This window comes from Cyprinodon tularosa, unplaced genomic scaffold (assembly GCF_016077235.1).
Source record: "Cyprinodon tularosa strain WSP-4 unplaced genomic scaffold, ASM1607723v1 ctg883, whole genome shotgun sequence".
Lineage (NCBI taxonomy): Eukaryota > Metazoa > Chordata > Actinopteri > Cyprinodontiformes > Cyprinodontidae > Cyprinodon > Cyprinodon tularosa.
Window position 1 is genome coordinate 62,405 of NW_024039655.1, and position 25,362 is coordinate 87,766.

The 25,362-nt window shown below is 38.6% G+C and overlaps 2 protein-coding genes across 2 annotated transcripts; both read left to right on the forward strand.

Annotated features, from left to right (window-relative positions):
* Positions 1 to 606: 606 nt before the first annotated feature.
* LOC119775630 lies at positions 607 to 5,391 on the forward strand. Its single transcript, XM_038273682.1, has 6 exons — positions 607 to 633; positions 1,421 to 1,966; positions 2,043 to 2,198; positions 2,275 to 2,489; positions 4,701 to 5,026; positions 5,134 to 5,391. Exons 2-6 carry the CDS (start codon positions 1,452 to 1,454, stop codon positions 5,350 to 5,352), a joined length of 1,431 nt encoding a protein of 476 aa, XP_038129610.1. The 5' UTR covers positions 607 to 633; positions 1,421 to 1,451; the 3' UTR covers positions 5,353 to 5,391.
* Positions 5,392 to 8,086: 2,695 nt separating this feature from the next.
* Positions 8,087 to 25,172, forward strand: ei24 (EI24 autophagy associated transmembrane protein). The gene is made up of 11 exons (XM_038273681.1): positions 8,087 to 8,222; positions 10,063 to 10,199; positions 14,034 to 14,179; positions 17,326 to 17,386; positions 17,480 to 17,546; positions 17,622 to 17,746; positions 17,862 to 17,981; positions 18,227 to 18,338; positions 20,633 to 20,744; positions 20,937 to 21,011; positions 24,013 to 25,172. The coding sequence occupies exons 2-11, from the start codon at positions 10,158 to 10,160 to the stop codon at positions 24,173 to 24,175; spliced, it is 1,023 nt and encodes a 340-aa protein (XP_038129609.1). The 5' UTR covers positions 8,087 to 8,222; positions 10,063 to 10,157; the 3' UTR covers positions 24,176 to 25,172.
* Positions 25,173 to 25,362: the final 190 nt, after the last annotated feature.

A 25,362-nucleotide genomic window follows, 5' to 3' on the forward strand; every position in this document is an offset into this window, starting at 1 on the left:
TTGATTTGATTTGTTCCTGATCCCGGTGGTTGGAACATTTATTCCACTCTGGATTCTTGTTAATGTAGTCTTTGTTCATTTTACAATAAAAAAGAAATACATAAACAAATAGTTTTGGAAAACTTCGGTTTTCATTCTTTTCCTGCTTTGTGTGTCAACTTTCACGGTTGCTAAGCAACAGAGCATACAGCGGTAAAACCCGCCGAAGGGTAGACCTGTTCGAATCCACAGCCAAAACTCTTCCGGTCTCCTCATTTTCAAGGACTTCCAAGGATCCAGTCTAGGTAGACCGCGTCCTTGGAGGATGCAGCCCAGGTTTTCGAACAGAGCCATGCACACATCACAACCTGGTCATGTATGATTTTCTTTTGAAAGGGAAAACCACAACAAGGACCTTAAACCAGACAGGAGCTTAATTCTTCTACATACTTCATCATTTAAATCAATTTTTTGTTAATGAACTTTTTAAAAACATTAAACTACGGTGTTCCCAAAAAGAGCCTCGTTAAAATTTTTGGACACTTTTCAGATTATTGTTCAGTTAATTGATAATTTATTTATATAATACAAAATTTAAAAAAATCGTGTCAGAGCATTAGGAAAAAAAAGTAAATTAGATTTAAGATGCTGAAGGTAGGGTAAAATTTATTGTAATCGGCCTTTATTCATTTCTGCAATTGGAAGCTAGAATCGGTATGTATGTATATATATATATATATATATATATATATATATATATATATATATATATATATATATATATATATGAAAAATCGTGATTAATCATTGATTAAAGTAGTCTTCAATTAATTTGATAATCAACCTAGAGCACTGGTAAGAACTCCAGAATATCCCTTTTGCTATAGAAAATCTAAGCAATAATGTAGTTACAGCCGTAATTAAGAGAAAACTGGAAATGTTTATTGCCATTCACAATTCAATTAAAATGTGCAGTGAATTTTTTTTGCTAAATTGCAAATGTTTGTTTATTGATAATTTCTTCACTGAAACGGAGTCTTTTTAGATTAATGGAAGAAATTATTGATACATTCATTGATTATTAAAAGGAGAGAAAACAATATATATATAAATTGATGTAACGCTTGACAAATGCAATTAGACTTATACAACTTTTATTGTAATTTTCTATACATACTGTACACAAATGAGATGTCGTTTTGTACAGCTTTCAAGAAATTTTTGCAGCAGTTATCAAATTTAAACTGGGAGAGAAAACATGGGGCAAAAAAAAAAAGAAATGTAAAATAATAAAGATGCACAACAATGACAATGTTACCAAGAAAAAAGTGGAAACTTACATTATTTTAACATAGAATTTGATAAGTTTTCACTATGAATCTTAGATTTTATTTTGCATGTGCTTCTTTCAACATTAACAATACCTGTATTTTCTTTATAGTTCTGAAGACGACCAGCGCAGCCATCAACTGATGCAGTACCTCTACGCTCAATGTCGACGGTTATCTGAAAATTTTGAGGCTAATGCATCACAATTTGATTTCGATTTCCTTCAGCAACGCTATGAGGACATCTATAACATCTTATTACGAGCTCAACAAACGGAAATATTCACTGATATCGATGACATCTTGGACAGCGTAAAGATAGTACTTTGCTTCCTAGAGGAAAAAAATAACCACACTGGTGGATTTAGACCTGCAATGATCACATCTGGTGGCCGAGGACGGCCATCGTGGGACATTTCAGAAGATCAACTAAAGTACTTGTTAGAGTACAATTTCACAGTCCGTGAAATTGGGGAACTGTTAGGTGTTAGCTACAGCACTGTACGAAGAAGGATGGCTGACAGCAATCTCTCTGTCAGAATGAATTACAGCAACATCAGCGATGAGGATCTCCAAAGATTGGTGTGCAGTTTTATCCAGGAGTGTCCTGATTCTGGAATCAAAACCGTCCTAGGATATCTTAATAGTGTTGGACTAAGGTAGGTGTTACATTAAATGTGTGAATGATTACGTTACAAAAGTGTATTAAATCCACATTTAATTAATGTTTTCTAGAGTGCAGAGATCCAGAGTAATGGAAACAATGAGGGTGGTGGATCCAGTGGGCACCATCTGTCGTGGCATTGGCATTAATATCATACAGAGAAGAGTTTACTCTGTACCATCACCCCTGGCACTGTGGCACATTGATGGCAATCACAAATTGATACGGTAAGCTATTTCTGGAAAATGCAAATGGATATGTCACAACAGTTTAATTTAAAAAATTTTTTTTTCCTTTTTGAAGGTGGAGAATTGTGATTCACGGTGGCATAGACGGATACAGTCGTAAGATAATGTTCCTCACTGCCAGCAGTAACAACCGATCTAGCACAGTTCTTCAAGCCTTCCTGGGAGCTGTGCAGAAGTTTGGCTTGCCCATCAGAGTCCGAAGTGACAAAGGAGGAGAAAATGTTGAAGTAGCTCGATATAGTATGTTAGAACATCCTGAACGAGGGGGAGGTACGTCCTTTAGCATCATGTCAGAGTTTTATTTAAGTACTGTGAGTACAGAAAGTATTCAGACCCCCTAAAATGTTTCACTCTTTGTTTCATTGCAGCCATTTGCAAAAATGAGTAAAGTTCATTTTATTTCTCATTAATGTACACTCAGCACCCCTTCTTTACAGAAACTTTATTTGAAACTTTTGCAAATTAAAACTGAAAAACAATATAACATCATAAGTATTTAGATACTTTGCTTAGTATTGAGTAGAAGCACCCTTTTGAGCTTGTACAGCCATGTGTCTTCTTGGGAATGATGCTACAATTTTTCCCCTCCTGGATTGGGGGTAGGGCTGGGTACCGAACTTCGGTTCTTTTATGGTGCCGACCGAAATGCTTCGGTTCTACAGAGTATCGAAACATGCCTCGTCTTTCGGTACCAAGTTTCGGTGATTGGCTGTAACACTTAACGTGATTGCGTCATCCAGGAAAAATACAAAGGTGGTCACGCCTACAGCAAGGGTTCATGTGTATCTGTTGTGAACTGGTTGCAGCGTCGTGGAACCCCTTTAAAATGCCCTCCAGGTCAAAAGTGTGGCTTCACTTTATTAAGACTGATGCCAATAGTGCGCAATGCAATACATCGTGCATAGAAACAATTTAAGAGCAGAAAGTTGCTCGGTGTTTGACTGCAAGAAGAGCGGACCGCAGCCAGCGCGACCATCCTCCTCTCAGCAGCCCGTGGGCGGAGCAAAGCCAGAGCGGAGGGAATCATGCTGCTTTCAAACTGGACGCAGCAGGAGCAGCAAAAGCACGTCTGCTGCTTCATTTTTCCTGCTTGTACCAGCTTCTGACGTGCAGCTGAAGCAGCTTTGCTGCTCTGGCTGCGCGGTCGAAAAGTGTGTCTGATGCGCGTTGGGCGGAGCTACTCTATCCTTTCTCTGCCTTGCAGCTATATTTGCTGTGATCAGTGGGAATAAAGTAGTTTTATTAAGTTTTTAAGTGGGAAAATCCACCTGAAAACTTAATCAGTGCAGTCAGTTCATCCTGCATTCCAATATTTCTGTCGGAGCCGCTCAGACCCCCACATAACAGCGGTGCGGTGTCAGTAGGATCCCATTCAACGGGCTTGTTTGTCAGACATGGTCATTTTTCTAAAGGAAAACTGCTAAGTAAAAAGGTCCTCATAATGTAACAGTGAATATTAGACTCAGAATTTTTTTTTTTTTTATGTAAGAGGAAAAATGTAAATGAAAAAATCAGAGCTTAAAATAAAACTCAAGATTTGTACTTTTTTATGTTGTGTAATTTTCTTTTTCTTCGAATTGATATTATAAAACTGGTATCGAAAAAAGTATAGTTCAGGAACCGGTATCGAAGTGAAGGTATCGGTATTGGTACCGGAACCGAAAATTTTTTAACGATACCCAGCCCTAATTGGGGGATCCTTTGCCATTATTCCTTGCTGATCCTCTCCAGTTCTGTCAGGTTGCATGCTGAGCATTGGTGGACGGCCATTTTCAGGTATCTCCGTAGATGCTCAATTGGGTTTAGGTCAGGGCTCTGGCTGCGCCTGTCAAGACTGATCACAGAGTTTTTCCCAAGCCACTCCCTTGTTATTTTAGCTGTGTGCTTAAGGTCATTGTCTTATTGGATGGTGAACCATTTGGCCCAGTCTAAGATCCTGAGCACTCTGGAAGAGGTTTTCTTCAGGATATCTCTGTACTTGACCACATTTTACCTTCAGTTGCAACCAGCCGTCCTTTCCTTGCAGCTGAAAAACACCCTTATAGCATGATGCTGCCACCACTATGTTTCACTGTATGGATTGTATTGGGCAGGTGATGAGTAGTGCCTGGTTTTCTCCACACATACTGCTGGGAATGAACACCAAAAAGTTAAATCTTTGTCTCATTTTGACCACATGATTCTCATTTGCTCTGACTGAACTGTGAGCTGTAAGGTCTTATATAGACAGGTATGTGCTTTTTCTAATCAAGTCCAATCAGTTTAATTAAACACAGCTGGAGGATGGAGCAGAACCGTCTGACGGAGGATCCGATGGGGTGCTGAGTGTACACTAATGAGAAACAAAATAAACTTTATTGATTTTAGCAAATGTCTGCAATAAACAAAGAGTGAAAACTATTAAAGGGGTCTGAATACTTCCCGTATATGAAAGAATATCATGTGGTTGTAGAAAATTACACCTTGCATTGCTCTTTACAGAAAGAAGAAGTTTTATAACGGGACGCAGTGTCCATAACCAAAGAATTGAGAGGCTGTGGAGAGACGTTTGGTGTGTTGTCACCGTGAACTACCGCTATGCCCTGGAGTATCTGGCTGACACTGCAGCTTTGAATCCTGATAGTGAACTGGATTTAGCATGTATTCATTTCATAATGCTGCCCAGACTAAATCGGCATTTAGAACTGTTTTCTGTGGCTTGGGACAGACATTCCCTATCCACGGAGCAAGGCAGATCACCTCAACAGTTGTGGATTAGGGGTCAGTTACTGGCAAACACCTCCATAACTGACCCTTCCAGCGAGCAGGTTTGGATTCTTAATTATACCATAACAAGTAAAAATGTTTACTATCTATTTGCTACTATTTTTCTACTTTTTTATTTATTTCATTTAAATGCTATTGTGTTTTGTAGATTGACGAAGATCGCTATGGGGTTGACTGGGAAGGACCAACCCCATTGGATACAGACGATTGTGTGATCATTCCAGACACACCAGAAATTATCAGAAGACAGGTTTCCATGCTCCTTCAGGAAAGAATTGACCCTCTGAGGGACAGCCACTGTTTTGGAATGGACATCTGTTTGGAAGCCTTGCAGTTGGCAAGGCAGACATTTCTACATTTTTCATAACTACATTTGGTTTTGTGTAGTGTGAGTGTGTGTGTGTGTGTGTGTGTGTGGGGGGGGTTGGTTTTCTCTTGGTTTCTGTGCTTCAATCATTACACAAGAAGTTTTGAATTGTTTCTCAATCGTTTTCCACATACATTGTTTGTTCCCAAGTAAAGTTAAAATATTTGTTCAGAAAATAAGGCTCTGAGTTTTTCTACAGTGGCATGAAAGGTAAATTCTAACAATATTACATTGACATTATTGTTCCTATGTTATTGTCGCTTCAGAGTATTCTAGGTCAATAGTATCACAGTTTTCTAAAAGATCAAAGTGGGAATTCCTATAAAACCATCGAAGCAGAAAGCAACAGAAAATAGTCGCATGTTCTCCCCCAATCTTAGGCATTCCGTTTCCACAAGATGTTTAAGTTCAGGGTGTCATTAGTGAACAAGTTAGTTTGGCCAAGCCTGAAATTACAAAGGTAGAGAGTTGGAAATGTGAATAATATGCAGTAGCTAACCTCTCTTTTTGAAATAATTTTACTTATTGAAGTACATTTGCGTGTTAACTTTAGTGAAATTGCCTATTATCTTGTTTTTAAAACTTAAAATTTAAAAGTACATTTTTATCAAGCAATCAAAATATCAGCTATCAAAGTGAAGTGGAAGGCTGCTGAGTGGACTGGTCCTCCATACCCCAGGGCCTCTGAATAAAAAAGGATGGCATTTTGATCACTTTAAACATCAAAATGCATTACTATGAAGGCCTATTATTTGAGTTAACCTTTTTATGAATTACTGGTGGCGTTTTGATAATTTTAAATGTCCTCAAAGGATATGTATTATCAGCGTCCATTGGCCTATTACGCCCCCTAGTGTCGGAAAAAATGTTCGGTTGGATGAGCCGCGATTGAAAACCCCGGTGATCCAGACACTAGATACCATCTAAAGCACTTTGACTTCTGCCAGTGTGAGCACACATTTATTCGCAGGATAGATGCAGGGTCCCTTGGAGTTATTTTAAAGTTTTAAGCCTATACATTTACCTATCTCCTCCCCCCACCATTATTATCCCGTCGCTCTTTGAACTTGCGCCCCCCCCACCCCTCCTCCTCCTTTGCCTTCCAAATTAATGCCTGAAGTAAATAAGATTAAAATAGATTCACCGAAATCTAAACATTTTGGAGCTATTGATAATGAAAGGACAGCCTTTCAGTAATTTCTAATAAACACAAAAAAAATCTACTTCCATTTTTTGTAATGGCAAAGGGGAACAGGCATCAAAGACCAACGACAAGGACCAACGACATGGACCAACGGCTGAGAACAAAGACATTAACCGATGCAGCATCTACATATGCAACATAGACATATGCATTATAGACATATGCAGCATCTACATATGCAACATAGACATATGCATTATAGACATATGCAGCATCTACATATGCAACATAGACATATGCATTATAGACATATGCAGCATCTACATATGCAACATAGACATATGCATTATAGACATATGCAGCATCTACATATGCAACATAGACATATGCATTATAGACATATGCAGCATCTACATATGCAACATAGACATATGCATTATAGACATATGCAGCATCTACATATGCAACATAGACATATGCATTATAGACATATGCAGCATCTACATATGCAACATAGACATATGCATTATAGACATATGCAGCATCTACATATGCAACATAGACATATGCATTATAGACATATGCAGCATCTACATATGCAACATAGACATATGCATTATAGACATATGCAGCATCTACATATGCAACATAGACATATGCATTATAGACATATGCAGCATCTACATATGCAACATAGACATATGCATTATAGACATATGCAGCATCTACATATGCAACATAGACATATGCATTATAGACATATGCAGCATCTACATATGCAACATAGACATATGCATTATAGACATATGCAGCATCTACATATGCAACATAGACATATGCAGCATCTACATATGCAACATAGACATATGCATTATAGACATATGCAGCATCTACATATGCATTATAGACATATGCAGCATCTACATATGCAACATAGACATATGCATTATAGACATATGCAGCATCTACATATGCAACATAGACATATGCATTATAGACATATGCAGCATCTACATATGCAGCATCTACATTTGCAGTGAACGCATGTGCAACATACACATATGCAACATCTACATATACATGCAACATAGACCAACGACATAGACCAACGACACATAGCAACGACACATCTGCACATATGACTTCTACTTATTTTTGACACAAATGGAACCCCATAGCATCTGGCTGTTTTTCTTAAAGGTTACTTTATACTTTTATACTTTAAGTAGTTTTTGGAGCACATACTTTTTCACTTTTACTTGAGAAAAGAGGTCAAGTTGATACTTTACCAGAGTGTTTTTAAACTGCAGCATCTATACTACTACTTAAGTAACAAATGTGTGTATTTTTGACACACCTTTAATGCTTGTATGGTTTTTTTAGTCTGTGTAATGGTGTTATGTTGTTTTACTGTACAGCACTTTGGTCCTTTTAGAAATTTCATTTTTTTAGTGCTTTAAAATAAATATGTATTGGATTGGACTTTATCTACAACTCTATAGTATTTTAGCCTTAACGGAAAGTGGGAAAGAGCACGAGCCAACGCGCCTCCAACTTTATGGAATGAGTACTACATTTCCCAGGATTCCTAGCGATCGGAGTTTGCGCAATGTGTTTTGCACGGCCCTGGGTCCTGGCAGTGTATGTTTGGTGTTTGTTGTTGTCAAATCAGGAGTGGTAAAGAGAAAACTCTACCTAGGCCATAACTGTGACCATATCGCATGAGGTAATGTTTTTAACAGCGCAGTTTGTGTACTCTGTGTTTGTCTCCGCTCTCCTCCTCAGATGTTGTCTTTAATAAAAGCCTTCACAGCGAGCTAACCAAGGAGACAAGCTAGCAGCTGCACTCAAACAACCCAGCGAAAGTCTAATATAAAGAGTTAGAGGGTTTCGGTTTAACAGTTTGCTCCAGGAAGTTGATTTCTGAACAGATTAAAGATGTTTTGGAAGGTGAGCAGGATCCACCGCTGACTGATAGTCCCCATTTAATCAAGCTAACTACCTGTGGTCAGCTGGCTAATAACCATAACTGGATTGGAAAGCTGTTGTTACTCGATATTTTGCTTGTTTAAGAAAAAATAAAGTGTCATTTTGGTTTTTAAAAGCTCCAAGAGAATAAATGTTTTATTTCTCTATTAAACAAGACAGAATGGGCAGGAAGGGATGAATCAAAGCTTTGTTTTCCTGAGTTCACAAACAGAAGTTCAGTCAGCTGAGAACAAAGGATCCACTCACTCTGACCTCCTTAGCTTCTTTCTACTTTATGTTTGCCTGCTCGTGGTTAACTATTGACCTTTGACAATCTTTAAACATGTCATCATTTATGTGACTCTATCTTAGAAACTCATAGAAATTTCAGTCAGATTTTGAAAGGGTTTTGTTTTTCATAAACATGTTACACCATTAGTGATTCAGCAAAAGATGGCTGCACGACATAATAGTCTCTAAGCTCTCTATTCTCATTTATTATTATTATTATAACATAAATCTGAAGAGAAATTTTTCAAACCTGTTTTCTTTTAAGCAAATTACAAACAAGTACAGAGAGTTGGTGTAAAATACAAATTGAGTCCCTCTGTGTTATTTTTATGTATTTAATTGCAGTTTTTTTTTTCTTTTTTTTAGTGCTGTAAAAACTCAAAAAGAAAAAAAAGAAACTGCAATTAAATACTATATTTTGGGGGAAAATGGCCACTCCTGGGCTCAGTGATCGAGACGAAAAAATCTTGTCCTTGTTTTTTTTACTGATTAAAGCTAAATTCATAAAATCATTGTGAACGTATTAGTTTCAGGTATAAATAATGTAGCCATTGATTATTCTTTGCTGACCGGACTTTTCTTTTAAAAGCCTCATGGTTTCAGTTTTAAACTACTGCCATAAAGGCTGCATATAACAAAACTTAACTAAGTATTTTGATCTTGCCTTGTTGAGAAAAACCTCCAATCAGTTTAACAAAGTCCCATTTGAAATGCTGCTGTTAAATACTGCAATTAAATACTATATTAAATACTATATTATTTAAACCTAAAACTAATATGTTCACAATGATTTAATGAATTTAGCTTTAATCAGTAAAAAAAACAAGGACAACATTTTTTCGTCTCGATCACTGAGCCCAGGAGTGGCCATTTTTTCCCAAAATATAGTATTTAATTGCTGTTTTTTTTTTTTTCTTTTTGAGTTTTTACAGCACTAGTGGCAAATTTTTCTTGAGCTTGAAGCTTTTTCTCTGAAACAGGTTGTTGCATGATGAATTAATTCTCAAAATATTACAACTTTATTCTCGTAATATTAATTTATTCTCATAAATATTACAATTTTATTCTCGAAATAAAAAAAAAATTAACAAATCTCTAGCCTGGCCCTAATCCTACGTCGTAGCTATGAGAGAAGGGGAGAGATATGCGGCAAAGGACCACAGCTCAGATTCGAACCCCGGTCGGCCGTGTCAAGGACTAAGTCCTCCGTACATGGGTCTTGCACGCTAACCACAGTGCCAACTGCACGCCCATTTAATTGCAATTAATGGCCAATCTGCTTTCTTTTGTTTGTTGGATTGTGGCAGGTTGCTACATGAGCCCCACCCTGCCATGAGAGCAGACCACCAGGTCAGCAGCCCCCCCTCCTTCTGCAGTTGATGGATCTGCAGCTGGTGCAGAGATGACAGACAGCGTCAGGGCCTTCCTCCAGAATGTTGCTACGGTAAGCCTGCATACACACAAATGATGAGTCAGGACACATCCGGACAGTCATCATGATGGGCTCCTCTGCTGTATTATTGAAACCGCAGCATTTCAAATGGGACTTTGTTGATCTGAGTGGAGGTTTGTCTCAACAAGACAAGATCAAAATACTTAGTTAAGTTTAGTTATATGCAGCCTTTATGGCAGTAGCTTAAAACTGAAACCATTAAGCTTTTAAAGGAAAAGTCCGGTCAGCAAGGAATAATCAATGGCTATATTATTTATACCTAAAACTAATACGTTCACAATGATTTAATGAATTTAGCTTTAATCAGTAAAAAAAACAAGGACAACATTTTTTCGTCTCGATCACTGAGCCCAGGAGCGGCCATTTTTGCCCAAAATATACAGTAGTAACATCTCACACCTGCCATCTATGTTCCCTTTTCCAAATCCTTGCTGCTTACAAATTTCTCTGTGAATTTCTTAATTATTTTTTTCTTGGATCAAGAGCTAAACACATGTATATGTGAGCTATGCAGAATTTAAATAACCATTTTTTTTATTTAACCTTTATTTATCCAGGAAGAAAAATCCCATTGAGATTAAAAACCTCTTTTTCAAGAGAGTCCTGACCAAGTATGGAAGCAAATCGTTACCATATTTCAAATAAAAAAGCATTTTCAGAAATGCTTTTTCATTTTAAGAATGTGGCTTCATTACTTGACTCATAAATAACTTTAGTAATCAATCATCCTATTTGCATTTTAATTTTCTTCTTCAACACTGCTCATCCTTTTACTTAATTAAAATGAAAAAGAAAGAGACATTTGAGATTTATTTTTCAAAAACATACCAAAATTCAATTTGAAATATAAAATTTGAAAATAAAAAAGCATTTCCAGAAATGCATTTTAAGAATTTTAAGAATAAATGAAATTAGTAATCAATCATCTGATTTGCATTTGCATTTTCTTCTTTAAGACTGCACATTTTATGCCATAAAGAGAAAAAACAGCTGACATTGCTTTTCGTTTTCATGGTCTGCCAGCAAAGTACTGTCCATAACTCCAAAACAAAAAGGCATTCTGAGCGGCGGGCGCAGCAAAATGAAGTCAGCAGGCGCTCTTCCTCAGGTCCTTGCTGACCGGGCTACCAATCTTTTTCGGTAGGGGGCGCTGTGCACGTCTGCCTTTCATTACACTGCAATGCATGCTAAAGCACACAGCCATGATCTGTGTGCTTTAGCATCACAGGTCACGGCACTCTTTCAAATTGTACAAACATTTTTAGAATTAGCTGAGCAAGTAGAATCCAATTCAACCAGTTTCCCGCACGCACAATTGCAATGTAATGCAATGCAATGCAGACGTGCACATGTGCACTATGGTAATGATTTGCTTCTGTAACGGGTACCGTAGCAACGGCACCTTGGCTGACAGATGTACTCCTGACAAACAGGAGAGAGATGAGGAGACGGCTTGTCAGTTTAGAATATCAAGCAGTAATTTATTCAAGTTTCATTTTTAAATACACTCATGTGTTAAATTTCTTTGTTTATGTTCAATGTCCTCTAAACATTCTCACTGAATTTCAGTATTCATCTCAACACATAACAAAATACATCTCTTCCAAAAATACATATTCACTTACTTTTCAGTTTAGTATTTTAACCTATTTACCACAAATGAAATACATAGACAATGGTATAATAACCAGCTTAATGTTAACGTTAATTTTTAACTCCTCATATATCTATTTTACTTAGTTTTGAATCAAGACATTACTGCATTTTAACCTAATAAACCTTCAGTGCTTAATATAAACAAATCTCATTTTAAACAGTCACCTTTTTCCCTTCATGAACTCATTTAACAAAACTAATGGTTGGGACCTTACAGCCGGCAAAATAAACAATAGACATGGACGTTGTGAGTTTCTTTAACATCACCGAGGCGCACATTACCCCAAGCTGGTCTCTACCAACGGGCAGGTCGCGCGCGCAACCGCCGCACCGCGGCCGCTGTACCGCCCAACGGCCAGACCCATCCTCGACACTCTAAACCCACTTCAAACCAAATCACACAAACTCCCCGTCTAAAACCACAACATAGACTGGTCAACCAGCATCCCTGACACATTTCAGCATGGGTCATCCCTAACTTCAAATCATATATGTACATTTACCCACCTGACAAACAGGAGAGAGATGAGGAGACGGCTTGTCAGTTTAGAATATCAAGCAGTAATGCAGGAAACCGCGATGCGAGACACTATAACGGGAACCTGCCCTCGCCCCCCCCTGCTGGCAGGGAGTAAACATTGCAACACACACATTGAATGTGAAATCAAATCACCATGTAAAGAAATGCAAACCAAAATAAAACATAACAGTTTGTATTCAAAATAAAATACAATTTTCTCTTTCTTTTTCAAAAACACAAAATGTGACACTTTTGTGGTTGTCACACTTCCATAGACCAAGAGGCACCAAAGTGAATTCCTTTGGCCACTAGGGGGCTGGAAAGAGCGTTCATCTTTTTATTTTTATTTTATTTTTATCAAGAATGAGCTTTCTCTTATACACACTGGGGTTGTCTCTTGAACAAATGTTTGTTTAGATATACTGAAAAGAAAAATATTTGAAATGGATGCAAAATACAAGACAAATACTGGTTAAAACTGTACAGAGAATCATCATTTCTTGATGGTTTCTTTAACAATAATATTTGGTTGTTGGCAGTTTAATCACTGCAGTTATCAAATAACAATTAGCCCCTTTTAAAAGCTTAAATCCTGACTTGACTGCCTTATCAAACATTCCTTAAACTGATGAAGTTCAAATAAGTCCAGCAAATTAAATTGCACTAAAAGCCTCATTGAACCGAGTCCAGCCAGTGGAAGGATCAACAATAAACTCTAGAGATTAACCTCTAGTGATCAGTAACTACTTTGGATGCACTGATGTATACAAATTTGGGACAAAATATGTTTTTTTTTTTTTTTTTTATTGCTATCATTGCCATTAATTAACAATATAATTTATTACAGCTTTCACTTCCTCCCTGCTTTATCTGAGCACCCACCTATCTGCATTGGATTGCAACCACATGACCAGTGGCTTCCAAAAACACAAACTCAAATAGAGAAATTATAGAAATTAGAGCTGAAACTAAGGATTATTTTGCAAATCAATTCATCTGTTGATTTCTTTTATTTATTTATCGATTAATAACCGGATAGCCAAAGGTTTTTTAAAGAATGTTTTTTAGCAAATTAAACCAGGAGAAACTAAAACCTTTCCACTTGGGGAATTCTGGAGAGAGCATATTAACAAAAAAGTTTTTTTTATTTTCTTAAATGCAAAATGTTTACGTATTTTTTTCAGTCTCGGTATAATTACTGCTCAAGTGGGTCGCTCTGTCAACTAAAGGCATGTTTAAGAGAAAAAATCAGATTATAGAGCGTTATTTTATTTTTTTTTTCAAAGTCAGATGTAGAGGGAAATGTTTGATTCATTTGACTGTAATTTGCAAACAGAAAGTAACTCAGACTGAATGATTAATAGGACATTTTACTATGAGAATGACATTAAAGCGCTCTTAACACTTTCTCTGTGAGCTTTAATCATCAGTATTATGATTAACACCCAAGATAAGAGCCTCAGGTTGTTCTTCCAGTTACTGTATTGATGCCTCATCTGGTTGAAATCTTCTTCTCTTCTAGCTTCTATCTGAGGCGTTAGTTCAGCAGCTGGGTGAACAAGTTGAATTATCTTCCACCAACTCTGAGAAAACTTTTGGGGGGGATTTAAATCTATGATTGTTTTTTGTGTTTTTTTTGGGTGTGGTAGGGGATTAAGGACTCCATATTGGGGATTGGAACCATCTCCAAGCTGGATGCCCGCATCCAGCAGAAGAGGGAAGAGCATCGGAGAAGGAGGGCGGCTGGAGCCCTCGCACAGAGACGGGCGCAGAGTGAGGAACGCAAACCGGACAAGTATGGACTGCTGTTGACTTTTGGTTTGCCTGCTTTTTCACATCTGCTTCTGTTATTAGAATAATAACACCACTGTTGATATTCAGGTTACATGCGTTTATCAGCCTGTCACCAGATGCAAACTCTCCTCTTTCATGGTTTTATTTACTGTTTTGGATTATATGTTTTAAACAGTGTTGGTTCTGATGTTTAAAACAAGTTTAGCATCCAGGTATTGACTATAAAGGCAAAACTTTTAACCTTTTTTATTGGTTTGGATGAAACTGTGGTTGTGAGGTTAGCCACCTTTGTCACATAGAGTTCCTTTCATCTTTAAGAGTCAACTTTCCTGCTTGTCTCTTGAACTCATTTCATCCAGCAGCCTCTGAAAGTTTGACCGTTTATAAGATTAACTCATTTAGCACAGTGTGCGCTAAAACAATGTCTATGTTGTGTTTTTATTTACTGTTATGTCAACAGTGAAGTTCATGCCCTGCCTGCTCTCTGAGCGGTCAGCTGATAATACGTCTTTATATTTTTCTTCCTGGTATTTAAACACTGAAACGTTCTGTGGAGTTAGCAAGCTGAGACAGAGACATTTCTTGCAAGAAAAAAAGGTTCAAATTATTTTAACACCCTCAGGCAGAGAGATAGAGCTCTGGCTGAGGCAAAGCTCAGTGCATACATTTATATCTTACCAAATCCCGAAACACACTTCCCCCGGGGGAACCAACCCATCCCCTGCATTAGGGGTGTGCAAAATAATCGTCATGATGATGCATCGTGATTCTAATTTTCGTGATCTACTGCATCGATTCTTGACGCCAAGTATCGATTATTAATAAAAAAAAATGAATAAATAAAATTGCATGAATGGTTGGCGAACATCAGCCAAAAACAAGTGTAATACAACTTCCAGTTCAGTAGATGTCGCTGCAAATGTGTCGACGCACGCTGCCTTGTGTCACAAGTATTTCCGGCCGTGGGATACTGTGCAGAGTCATTCAAAAACAAAACATGGAGGAGAAAATATTGCAATGCATCGCAATAATTCAAGTATCGTGATGCATCGTGATAGAATCGCATCGTGGCCTGTGAATCGGGATTCGAATCGAATCGTGACTTCTTTGGCAATACCCACCCCTACCCTGCATAAAGAACTTTCTCACACTTGAATATTTAGAGGAAAAACAACTTAAGTTCATCAAGGCCGTTCCCTGTTAGATTAATATTTCTTCCACTGGCCAGATGCATCTCCTCTAAACAATGTCCTCCCCTTCATGCCATGAAGGAGGCTGTGTGACTCATTCTTATCTCTCATGACCTTCGTTTGGAGCCTCTCAATATTTTTTACTCCACAGTTGCTTTTATCTTAACCTGCATTTCAACCTGGTGCAGATTTACTTAGATGAATGCATTGTTGCAACCATGCTGGTAGAAGGGTTATCGCAGTTTGGAATAATACTGAATTATGACTGAAGTGTTTTTAATGTTTTGGAAAGTATCAGAGCTTCACGGTATTTATTGAACTGCAGCTTTCTGGGCTGGATGTCAAATGGAAAAAACTAATTGATTACAACATTTTTTAGAATTTCATGTTTAATGCATTTAATTTATTTAAAATATTATGGCCTGTTTAATAGGCTTCCTCTGGCTTGATGAACGCATAGGTTGTTATTTAATGGCTCTGATGCTAAAGCTCACAAATTAGGGTGAAAATAAGGAAAGGGGGAAGAAAATGTGGTTCAATTGTAAGTTTATCATCAGCACAATATTCAGTTTTGCATTGACATGTGTTCTTTCCAGGCAGTTCTGATAAATATGGAAACAAACAACACTTTTTAATATGTATATATGTATTTCTGTTGTCAGGCTTTTTAATTCTACTTTTATAATATGAGAACAGCACAGTTTTAATTCCAGGTTTCCTGAAACAGAGAACAACGTTATTATTGCTGATCACAGACCTTATTACACTATAGTTCATGTTTAATTAAGCAAAGAAAAGCTTAAAGCGCAGCTTTCCTTTATTAAAGATTTGAAATATAGATTAATTTCTGAACCATGAATGATAATTTAACAGATCAGAAAATGGTACATTTTGCTGATTTTAAAGAATCCTATTAGGAGTTTTAAGAAAATCTACAGGAACCATGAGAGCTGAGCAGGAGAAAAAAATGCTGCTATTTTGTTGAGTTTTAGATTGAAACTCTCTGTCATAATTGATTTATTAGCTCCTTTCAAAAAACATTTTGATCCGAAACCAATGAAAAGCAGAGGGAGCACTGGTTTTTGTTCTGCACGTAAAAGCTGAATTGTAACGGCAAAACTGATATAGCTCTCAGACGAGCTATATCATTGTAATGAAACCTCACTTATTAGGGTTTAAAAACACCCAGAGCAGAATTTTAACTTAAAGGTATAGTGGAGGATTTTCAGTAATTTTTTTGAAAAGACCCGCCCTCTCCCCCCCTCAAAAAAAGGCACATTAAATGCGTACGAGAGCATGCACCAGCCCATTTCTCCTCTAGGATGTATCTTAAAAAAACGAGGATGAGGGACCAAGTGCAGGTTCTGATCCTGAGACCTCAGCCTCCGAGATATGACATAACAAGTCTCTAATATCGGAGGGAGCCTGACCGTGGAAGGCTGTGAAGGTCAGCACCAGGATTTTAAACTCGAACCAAAAAGAGACTGGGAGCCAATGAAGAGCTTTTAGAATCTGCGTAATATGAGTTATTCTGTTTGTTCTGTTTGTACAATAACCTCGCCACAGAGTTCTGAACCTGATGAAGACTCCTTTTTGTTTAGACATGAGGATAGACGGTTACAGTAGTCTAAACGGGAAGACACAAAGGTGTGGACAATCATCTCTGGACTCAATTGTTCCAAGTTTAGAGCTTTTTGTCAGTTGGTAAAAACAGTTCCTTTTCAGCAGTTTTGAGCGGTGCTCTGAGGACAACGTTTTGTCAAAGATGACGCCTAGGTTTCTAAGGCTAGGCGTTATCTTTGGATGTATCCTCTGGTGGTTGAAGCTTAGAGGCGACTTTATCTGAGCAGACACACCGTTCTACTTTTGTCCAACTAAGACACAAAAACATTCACTTTAGAGATATAGGCCTTTTTAAAGAACAACACATTCTGACGGTTGTTTTTGTCTCTTTCAGTGAGCCTAAAGTAGCCAGCAGGATATTCCAGTGTTGTGCCTGGAATGGAGGAGTGTTCTGGGTACGCCGCTCCTCAAGTTCAGATCTCAGCTCAGTTGTTTTTGCTCTCTCAACAAAACAGGATCCTTACAGATCTTTTATTCTTTCTCCTCAGCTCAGTCTGTTTCTCTTCTACCGGGTCTTTATCCCCCTGCTGCAGACCCTCACAGCAAAGATCATCGGTATGCATGGCTGCTAGTTAATGTCTAGTTTGTCGTGTAACAAGCAGACCACGATTAACTGCGTTTCTGCTGCAGGTGACCCCTCCCTCCATGGCAGCGTGTGGTCCTGGTTAGAATTCATTGTGACATCCGTCTTCAGCGCCCTCTGGGTTCTCCCCTTGTTCGTCCTGAGCAAGATAGTCAACGCCATCTGGTTCCAGGTTCGGGCTGCCTTCCTGCTTAAACTGCAGACTTAAATAAAACATTCATATCTGATTGAATCGGTGAAGTCATCCCTGTTGGTCCAGAAGTCTTAGAAGTGTTCTTTGTTTGCAGGATATAGCTGACCTTGCGTTTGAAGTGTCTGGCTGCAAAGCTCAGCCCTTCCCCAGCGTCAGTAAGATCATCGCAGACATGCTGTTTAACCTGCTGCTCCAGGCGCTCTTCCTCATCCAGGTGAAAACTTTCCCTAGATGCTTTCTTCGCTTTTAGAAACCTTTTCTAACGTTGTAAGGATCTAATCTTTCACCAGAAGTCAGTCAAGCAGGCTAATCATGCTGGTTAATCTTTGGAAAATACTTTTATAATGAAAACATAGTAGAAGTGAAGTTGTAATTTGAAAAAGTCAGATTTGGTATGTTTTTTATGCAGAATATTGTTTGAAAGGAATGTTTCTAACACTGTTATGTGTTTTACTTTAGGGTATGATTGTTAGCCTTTTCCCCATCGATGCGATCGGTCAGATGGTCAGCCTCCTCCACATGTCTCTGCTCTACTCCCTGTATTGCTTCGAGTATCGTTGGTTCAACCACGGTGAGATTGTCCTTCATTTTCAACTCCTGTAGTGAATCATGGGGACTTAACAATGGCACTCCCAAGGCAGTCATTTTGACGGTTCTGAGATTTTCAGCTGAAATGATTTTTTTTTACATTAATCTTATGTTTGTTGGTTTAACTGACTGTTCCTGTTTATACTTCTTCTTTATTTTCACATTGTTTTTTTTAGATGAAATAAAAACCCCAAAAAATAAATATGGTTAACTTAAGCTCGATCTCCCACATCCATCATTTTGACGGCTCTATTAGTTGCATTGTAATTTCTTCCTGCGGTCGATTGATGTTCTGTACAGTTGCCTAGCAACCAACATTCTACCTTGAAAACTCTGAAACTCTTTGTCCATTTTTTAAATTCACAAGAACGTGAGTTCAGACTGCTCTTGAGAAGAACACCGGAAAGTTTGGACTCAGGGAGAACGTGAGCACGCAGCATAAATATGGGTCAATTGGAACAGAAGCGTACTCGTGACGCCACCACATGCCCGGCTCGTCTGGAGCTGCATTTCACCTCCTGTTATTACTATTCTGTATATAATAATAAATTCTGACTGTTTTCATTTATTGGTGTAATAATAATGAACACAGTCAGATAAACACAAATCAAATGAACATTTTGCCAAATAAAACAAAAAAATCGCCATCAGAGCCAGCGGTACTTCACACACGGCTATGCAGAGAGAGGGCTGCTGCAGAGGGGCTGGCATTAGACCTGGCTGCCGTTACCCTCGGAGGTCCACTGGTTCCTGCGGTCCTCTTTAGAATTTTTTTTTTTATTACACATTAAAGAACGTTTAACTCAATACACTGAGCTCTGTGAGCGCTACATCAGGAGCTGCTGCTGCTGCAGTGCATGCTGGGACAGCCGTCAATCTCAAGAACGGACAAGTCTGCTCTGATGCATGCTGGGTAAATAGGGAGGGGCGAGAACAACATCCGGGGACTTTGTCCGTTCTCGGTCTGCTGTTCTTGTGAATTGGAACAGTACTAGGGCTGAGGATGATGAAGTTTCACGAGCACATGAGAACGCACAAGTACACATATTGAGAACGGCCTCGGCTTTCAGAAGAAATCTAAACGCGAAACAGGCTTTTGAAATGCTTCAAAATATGATAGCAATTCAGGTGGAAAGGCAGAGGCTGATGATGGCGACTGGTTGGTAAAAAGTGGCTGTCTTTTACAATGTTGAACATGGTAGCTATAAACGCGTTGGTTTTGTTCAGGGGCTGTTTAAACGTCACCGTTTAACGCAGAGATTTTATCCTTGAACCGGTAAAATAGTCACATGCCGAACTCATGCGCTCCAGAGAACCACAAGTTACCAACCACTCCCTCGCAGTAGAACCAGATTCGGCGAGGCAAAGAAAACAGCGCTAGGTGCGTCAGCGGGGCACAAAAAAACTCTCATATGTTTGTCATAAATGTAAAAAGGTGGTATGCGGGAAATGTTTACGGGGAATCAATCAATTTCTTTAAATAAAATTGTGGAGTAAAACAGTCTAATTTATCTAACTTTTTTTTTTCTTTTTTTACTTCCCTTTTTTTTTAACAACGGAGTATTAGGGCTAGGCTAGAGATTTTTTTCCCCGTCTATTTCGAGATTAAAGTCGTAACATTACGACAAAAAAGTCATAAAATTATAAGAATAATGTCGTAAAATTACGCAAATAAGGTCGCGAAATTATGAGAATAAATTTGTAAAATTACGTTAATAAAGTCGGAATTTACGAGAAACAACTTGTATTCTATGACAACTCTTACAAGAAGCACTTTCCTCAGTAAAATGAGGAATGTGGAGCATCATGTGAAGTTATCCTGCCTCTGGTTTGACAAATAAGGAAATCTTTTAGCACCAGCATCAAATTAGGCAGAATGTCAAAGTGGACTCAGGTTGCTGTTAAATGGAGCTGGCCGGCCGTCATCTGCTGGTCGGAGCTTAAGGCTTTCATTGTGAAATGTGTTGTTGTATGATGACTTAATTCTCGTAATATTACACCTTTATTCTCGTAATGTTATGACTTTATTCTCAAAATAAAGAATAAAAAAAAAATCTCTAACCTGACCCTTATATTCTGTCGTAATCTTTAATACAGACTTAAAATACAAATAATAACAGCATACAATATAGCCTTTAAAAACTATTGCAGTCGATGACATCATCACTACTCATGCGTTCCACTAGAGAAAATGCCACCAGACCCGTCAGTGGGAGTTCTAGTAGGATTTGAATTCTGGGAGTCTTGGTGTTAAAGGTTTATTTCTTGTTACTGAAGGCATCGAGATGCACCAGCGACTGTCCAACATCGAGAGGAACTGGCCCTACTACTTTGGCTTCGGTTTACCCATGGCTCTGCTGACTGCCATGCCCTCCTCATACATCATCAGGTCCGCGGCAAATGTTTAATGAATTTACAGGAAAAAGATGTTTATATTATATTTTGAAGCTTGATTCTTACAACAAGAGTTGTTATTTCCAGTGTCTACCTTTAGGATATTACTGCAGCAAGCAGGAAAGTGTTAATTCATTAAAATGGATTACCTGGTTCTGATTTTATCTGCTTTTCTTTTCCTTTCCAGTGGCTGCTTGTTCTCCATCCTCTTCCCTCTGTTCATCATCAGCGCTAATGAGGCAAAGACGCCAACAAAACTATAGTGAGTCTGTCGGTTTTTGGCTCCGTTGAAATAGATGTAGCCATGATGGAAAGTCACACTGATGTGTTTTGCTGCCAAAGAACCAGATGTCTCTATATAGAGCCTCTTTTCACGTTAAAAAAATCCCTCAGATGGAGAAAGATGAAGAGAAGTTTAAAGTAAGGCTGAGCCATTGTCCCAAAAATGAAAATTGCGATTATTTTAAACCAATAGTGTGATTTTATTAAATTTTTCCCTTGGACTAACCCCAACCATGTTAATGTTTTTACTCAAGGTTTTAGAGTTTTTTATGACCTTGCAAGCTTGCTTGTCCAAAATCAAATTTTACAGGACTTGGTGCATCTCTCGCTTCTCTTCTGTGTGGTTCAAACCTGCTTTAAAGCCCTTGTCACACCTTGACTATTTAGACCAGCATATGCCTGACGTACAAAAAAATCTGGCGAAAACGACGGCAGACGTTTGATCCATTATGGGTACAATGCAATATTTTTCAGACCATAAGTGGCCACTTTTTTTTTCATGGTTTGGCTGGCCATGCGACTTATCTTTGGTGCGACATATATACATTTTTTTCACCACGAGAGAGCGCTGTGTAGCTCTTCATGCAACACGTATTCTATTACCGGTAATACGACTGAAAGAAAAAAACGTCACAACTTAAATACCTAATATTATTGTTGCGCCGATGCCATTTTTTGGCCCCAATACCTGGCTGTGGAGTATCGGCCGATACCATACCAATACCCTCTGTTTGAAATTGATGTGTGTGTGTATATATGAAGAACTGCATACTACTTGGGTATAAAATAATTGCCATCATGTCTTTGTCAAGCTGCTGCCTTCCTTTGTGAAGCAGGAAAAAGACTAATACAAACCGAATCCAGTAGAACTTTTTATTGCCTACCTGGAATGGGTGACAATAGTTGAATAAACTTTTGGCTCTCTAAATGGTATCAGTGCCCTATTTGTTGGTACTCACCGATGCAGATACCACCATTTTACTGCTGGATCGGGCCCCTGCCCGATACTGGTATCCGTATCGGTGCAACACTACTTAATATTAACTATATTATATGATTAAATAAATTCGAACAAAAATAAAGAATGACACTCCTCGATGGCGACTGCAGTTTTGTTGACAAAGAGCCGCGGGGCAATAAACCTGACCAGTAAAATGTTCTAAAAGCAAACTGATTAAAAGTGTAAATTAGGCAATAAAATAGGCCTGTGGACTAGGCCTTTTACATTAACTCCTATAACGGTACGGATAGTATTAATGACAGTAGTGGTGATATTTAAAACAACCAGAGTAGGCAACAGGGCAACTGGTGCGTTATCACTGCTTCTCAGATGCTCGTTCATGAAATAAATCCAGTTATCAGAACATGGATTCCATGGATAGAATAACTTTTCTAAAGGGTTCAAGTTTTAGTCCAGTGTGATGTATTTATGTTTTTCCGTTTTCATACTGCATTTTTTGGCCTATGCGACTTAAACTCAGGAGCGAAAAATCCAGTAACTTATGAGCACGCTGAAGTACGCTGAAACACGTCAACATACGGCAAGTACGTCTGTTTACATATACCAGTGTATGCTCATAAGTGGGCCATAAGTTATCTCATAGTTGAAATACGTTAAGTGTAAGTTACTCATAAGTCGTGCGTCTAAGCAATGGGGTATGCGTAACTTATAAGGAACTTATCTCAAATCCAATTATATAAACTTATCTGCAGTGTTTTCTAACTTACAGCTACTGTATAATGGCGTATTGGCAGCGTTTTGGTATAAAAGGGGTTCACAGGAGGAAGCCGTCAGTTCTCCTCCAGACTTCTTCACCATCTTAGGGTGAGCGAGAAGGTGAGAGCGATGGATCCTCCGTGTGTTCACTCCCACAGCCAACAAACTTCCTGGCAGACATGACGCTGAATCTGCTGCGACTGCAAACCTTCTTTTTATCTTTTCTGTTTGGCAGTCGGTAAACAGCTGCTAGGTTAATACATTGATCAAAGACACCTTTTTATGCAGGCTGGGTGCCTCCTAGCGCATCGCTGCCTCCCTCAGGACTCGTGACATTTTCGTGACATGCTTGTGCCATTTCATGGGCATTATGCTGCCGTGCTTTATGCATAAGCTAGGCTGTTGTCGGCCATAAGTTCTGGACTCGTTATGAATGCTTTTTATTAGAAACCCTATGGTTTAAAAAAAAGGTTGCTTTTTATAATAAAAAAAAGAATTACAGATGCACAACTTTTAAATTTTTACTATCGTAAAAAAACAACTTACCAGATTTTAGGTTTTTTGAGATTTTAAATCAATTCAGTTTATTTCTATAGCGCCAATTCACAACACACGTCATCTCAAGGCACTTTACAGTTCACCAGATTGTCCAGTCAGATTGATTCAAAGTTTTCTATCCAAGAAAAACCAGTTTATGCATTGACTCATTGACTCTTCAGCAATCCCTCACGCTAAGCATGCTTGTAGCGACAGTGGAGAGGAAAAACTCCCTTTTAACAGGAAGAAACCTCCATCAGAACCAAGATCAGTGTGAGCGGCCATCTGCTGAGGCTGACTGGGGTTCAAGGAGACAGAAGCAGAGATACAAAAAGGAGCTGTAAAAGGCGGCCCCGTCCAGGAAACACACAGCCAGGCAGACGAGCTCCAAGGCAGCTCCCTTTTCAGAGGATGAAGAGAGCACATCCAGCCAGTCATTTTTAAAACTTTATTTTTATCATCCCCCTTAAACATCATAATTTAACCCTTCTTTTGGTCTAGTAAGTGAAAACCTTATGAATAACTGGTTAGAAAATGGCAAAAAGGTTGATTAACAAATATGATCGTATTCTTTTAGTTTATCTTTAGCAGCTTCTGCACTCCTTGTCGACCTGTTTAGTCGCATCTTTGCTGCGTAACTTAGAGCTCTGACTCTTTGTGGTTAAAAAGCAAATAAAACTTTCCTTCTTGATGAATCTGTGTCACTGATCACACGTCTCCCTCCCAGTCACTTCCAGCTGCGGCTCTTCTCCTTGGTCGTGCTGATCAGCAACAAGTTTTTCCACAAGACTGTCCACCTGCAGTCCTCTCTGACGCCGTCCGCCTCATCGGAGAAGCTGTCCTCGCCCCAAACCTCCCCGAACCGCCACAGACTGCTGCACAGCCAGTGATGGATCCACACCATGATGCCAAACAAAATTTGGCGTCAGACAGCGTGGTGGGGGGGGGGGAGAAAAGTGACTCTTCCCTGAAGATGATGATGATGATACGCAATGTAAAATGAAGGGTTTATGTAGAATATTGTATCTAAGTCCAAACCAGGCACATTTTGACTCACCCCACAGTCTGAACACCTTATAGAAACATTTTAACAGCTGCAACTTTGTTTGTTTGGTCTTCTCTTTCAGTTGAATTGTTTTATTTGTATAATGTGCCATTTAAATGACTCAATTTCAGATTACAGCACAAGAAACCGTTTTATCTTGAGCAGATGTACCCAAGTAGACCTTTTTTCTTTCTTTCTCTCTGTAAAGGACCTTAGAAGGAGCAGCAGTAGGTTTTACCTGCAGGATTTTCAAACACAAATGTGTGAATTCTTTCCCTGCTACCTTTCAGTCTCACATGAGGTCAGGCAGGTTTATGTTGCTGTTTATAAGCGGTAAGAAAGCCGCTCCTGTTTGGTGTCTCATCCAACCAGCAGGGGAGAGTTTACCGTATCCCCTGCTGGTTATTGGCTGCTCACAGTGCCGACGCTGCCAAACCACTGCAGTTTTTCTTTTGTTTTTTCCCACTTCACCTACAAACATGCAAAGCTCTGTGATGAAAAGGGGAGTCAAACACTTTCTTTTTATAAATTAGGTGATCCGCCTCTTTTAGCGAAACCTGTGCCGTCCCCAGAGAGCTGTCCTTATATCTAACTCTCAAAGACCATTTGTTTTCTTCTGTGCTGTATCTCATACCTCTTAAACCTTCCTCCAGACACCTCGGCCCTCTCGCTAATGTTTCCTCCTTCACTGACCGAGCTCATGGCTGTGCATAGAGGGCAGTGATTCTCAAAATGTGTGCAATTCTAAAAGGAGCATAGTGTTAGTGGTTTTATTGTTTTTCTTTTTGTAAAAGTAATTCACCTAATTTGAATAAAATTTGGTCAGTATTCAATATTTGAAATGTGTATGGAGATTATTTCAGCTTTTTATTTGATTTGAAGAGGAAAAAGTCTAATCTGCTGTTTTCGCTCTGGTGTCATTTAAATGTGTTAACATGAAATCAGACTGTATAACCAATCAGGTAAAGATGTGTCCTCCATGAAAACGTCACGAGATATATATATATATATATATATATATATATATATATA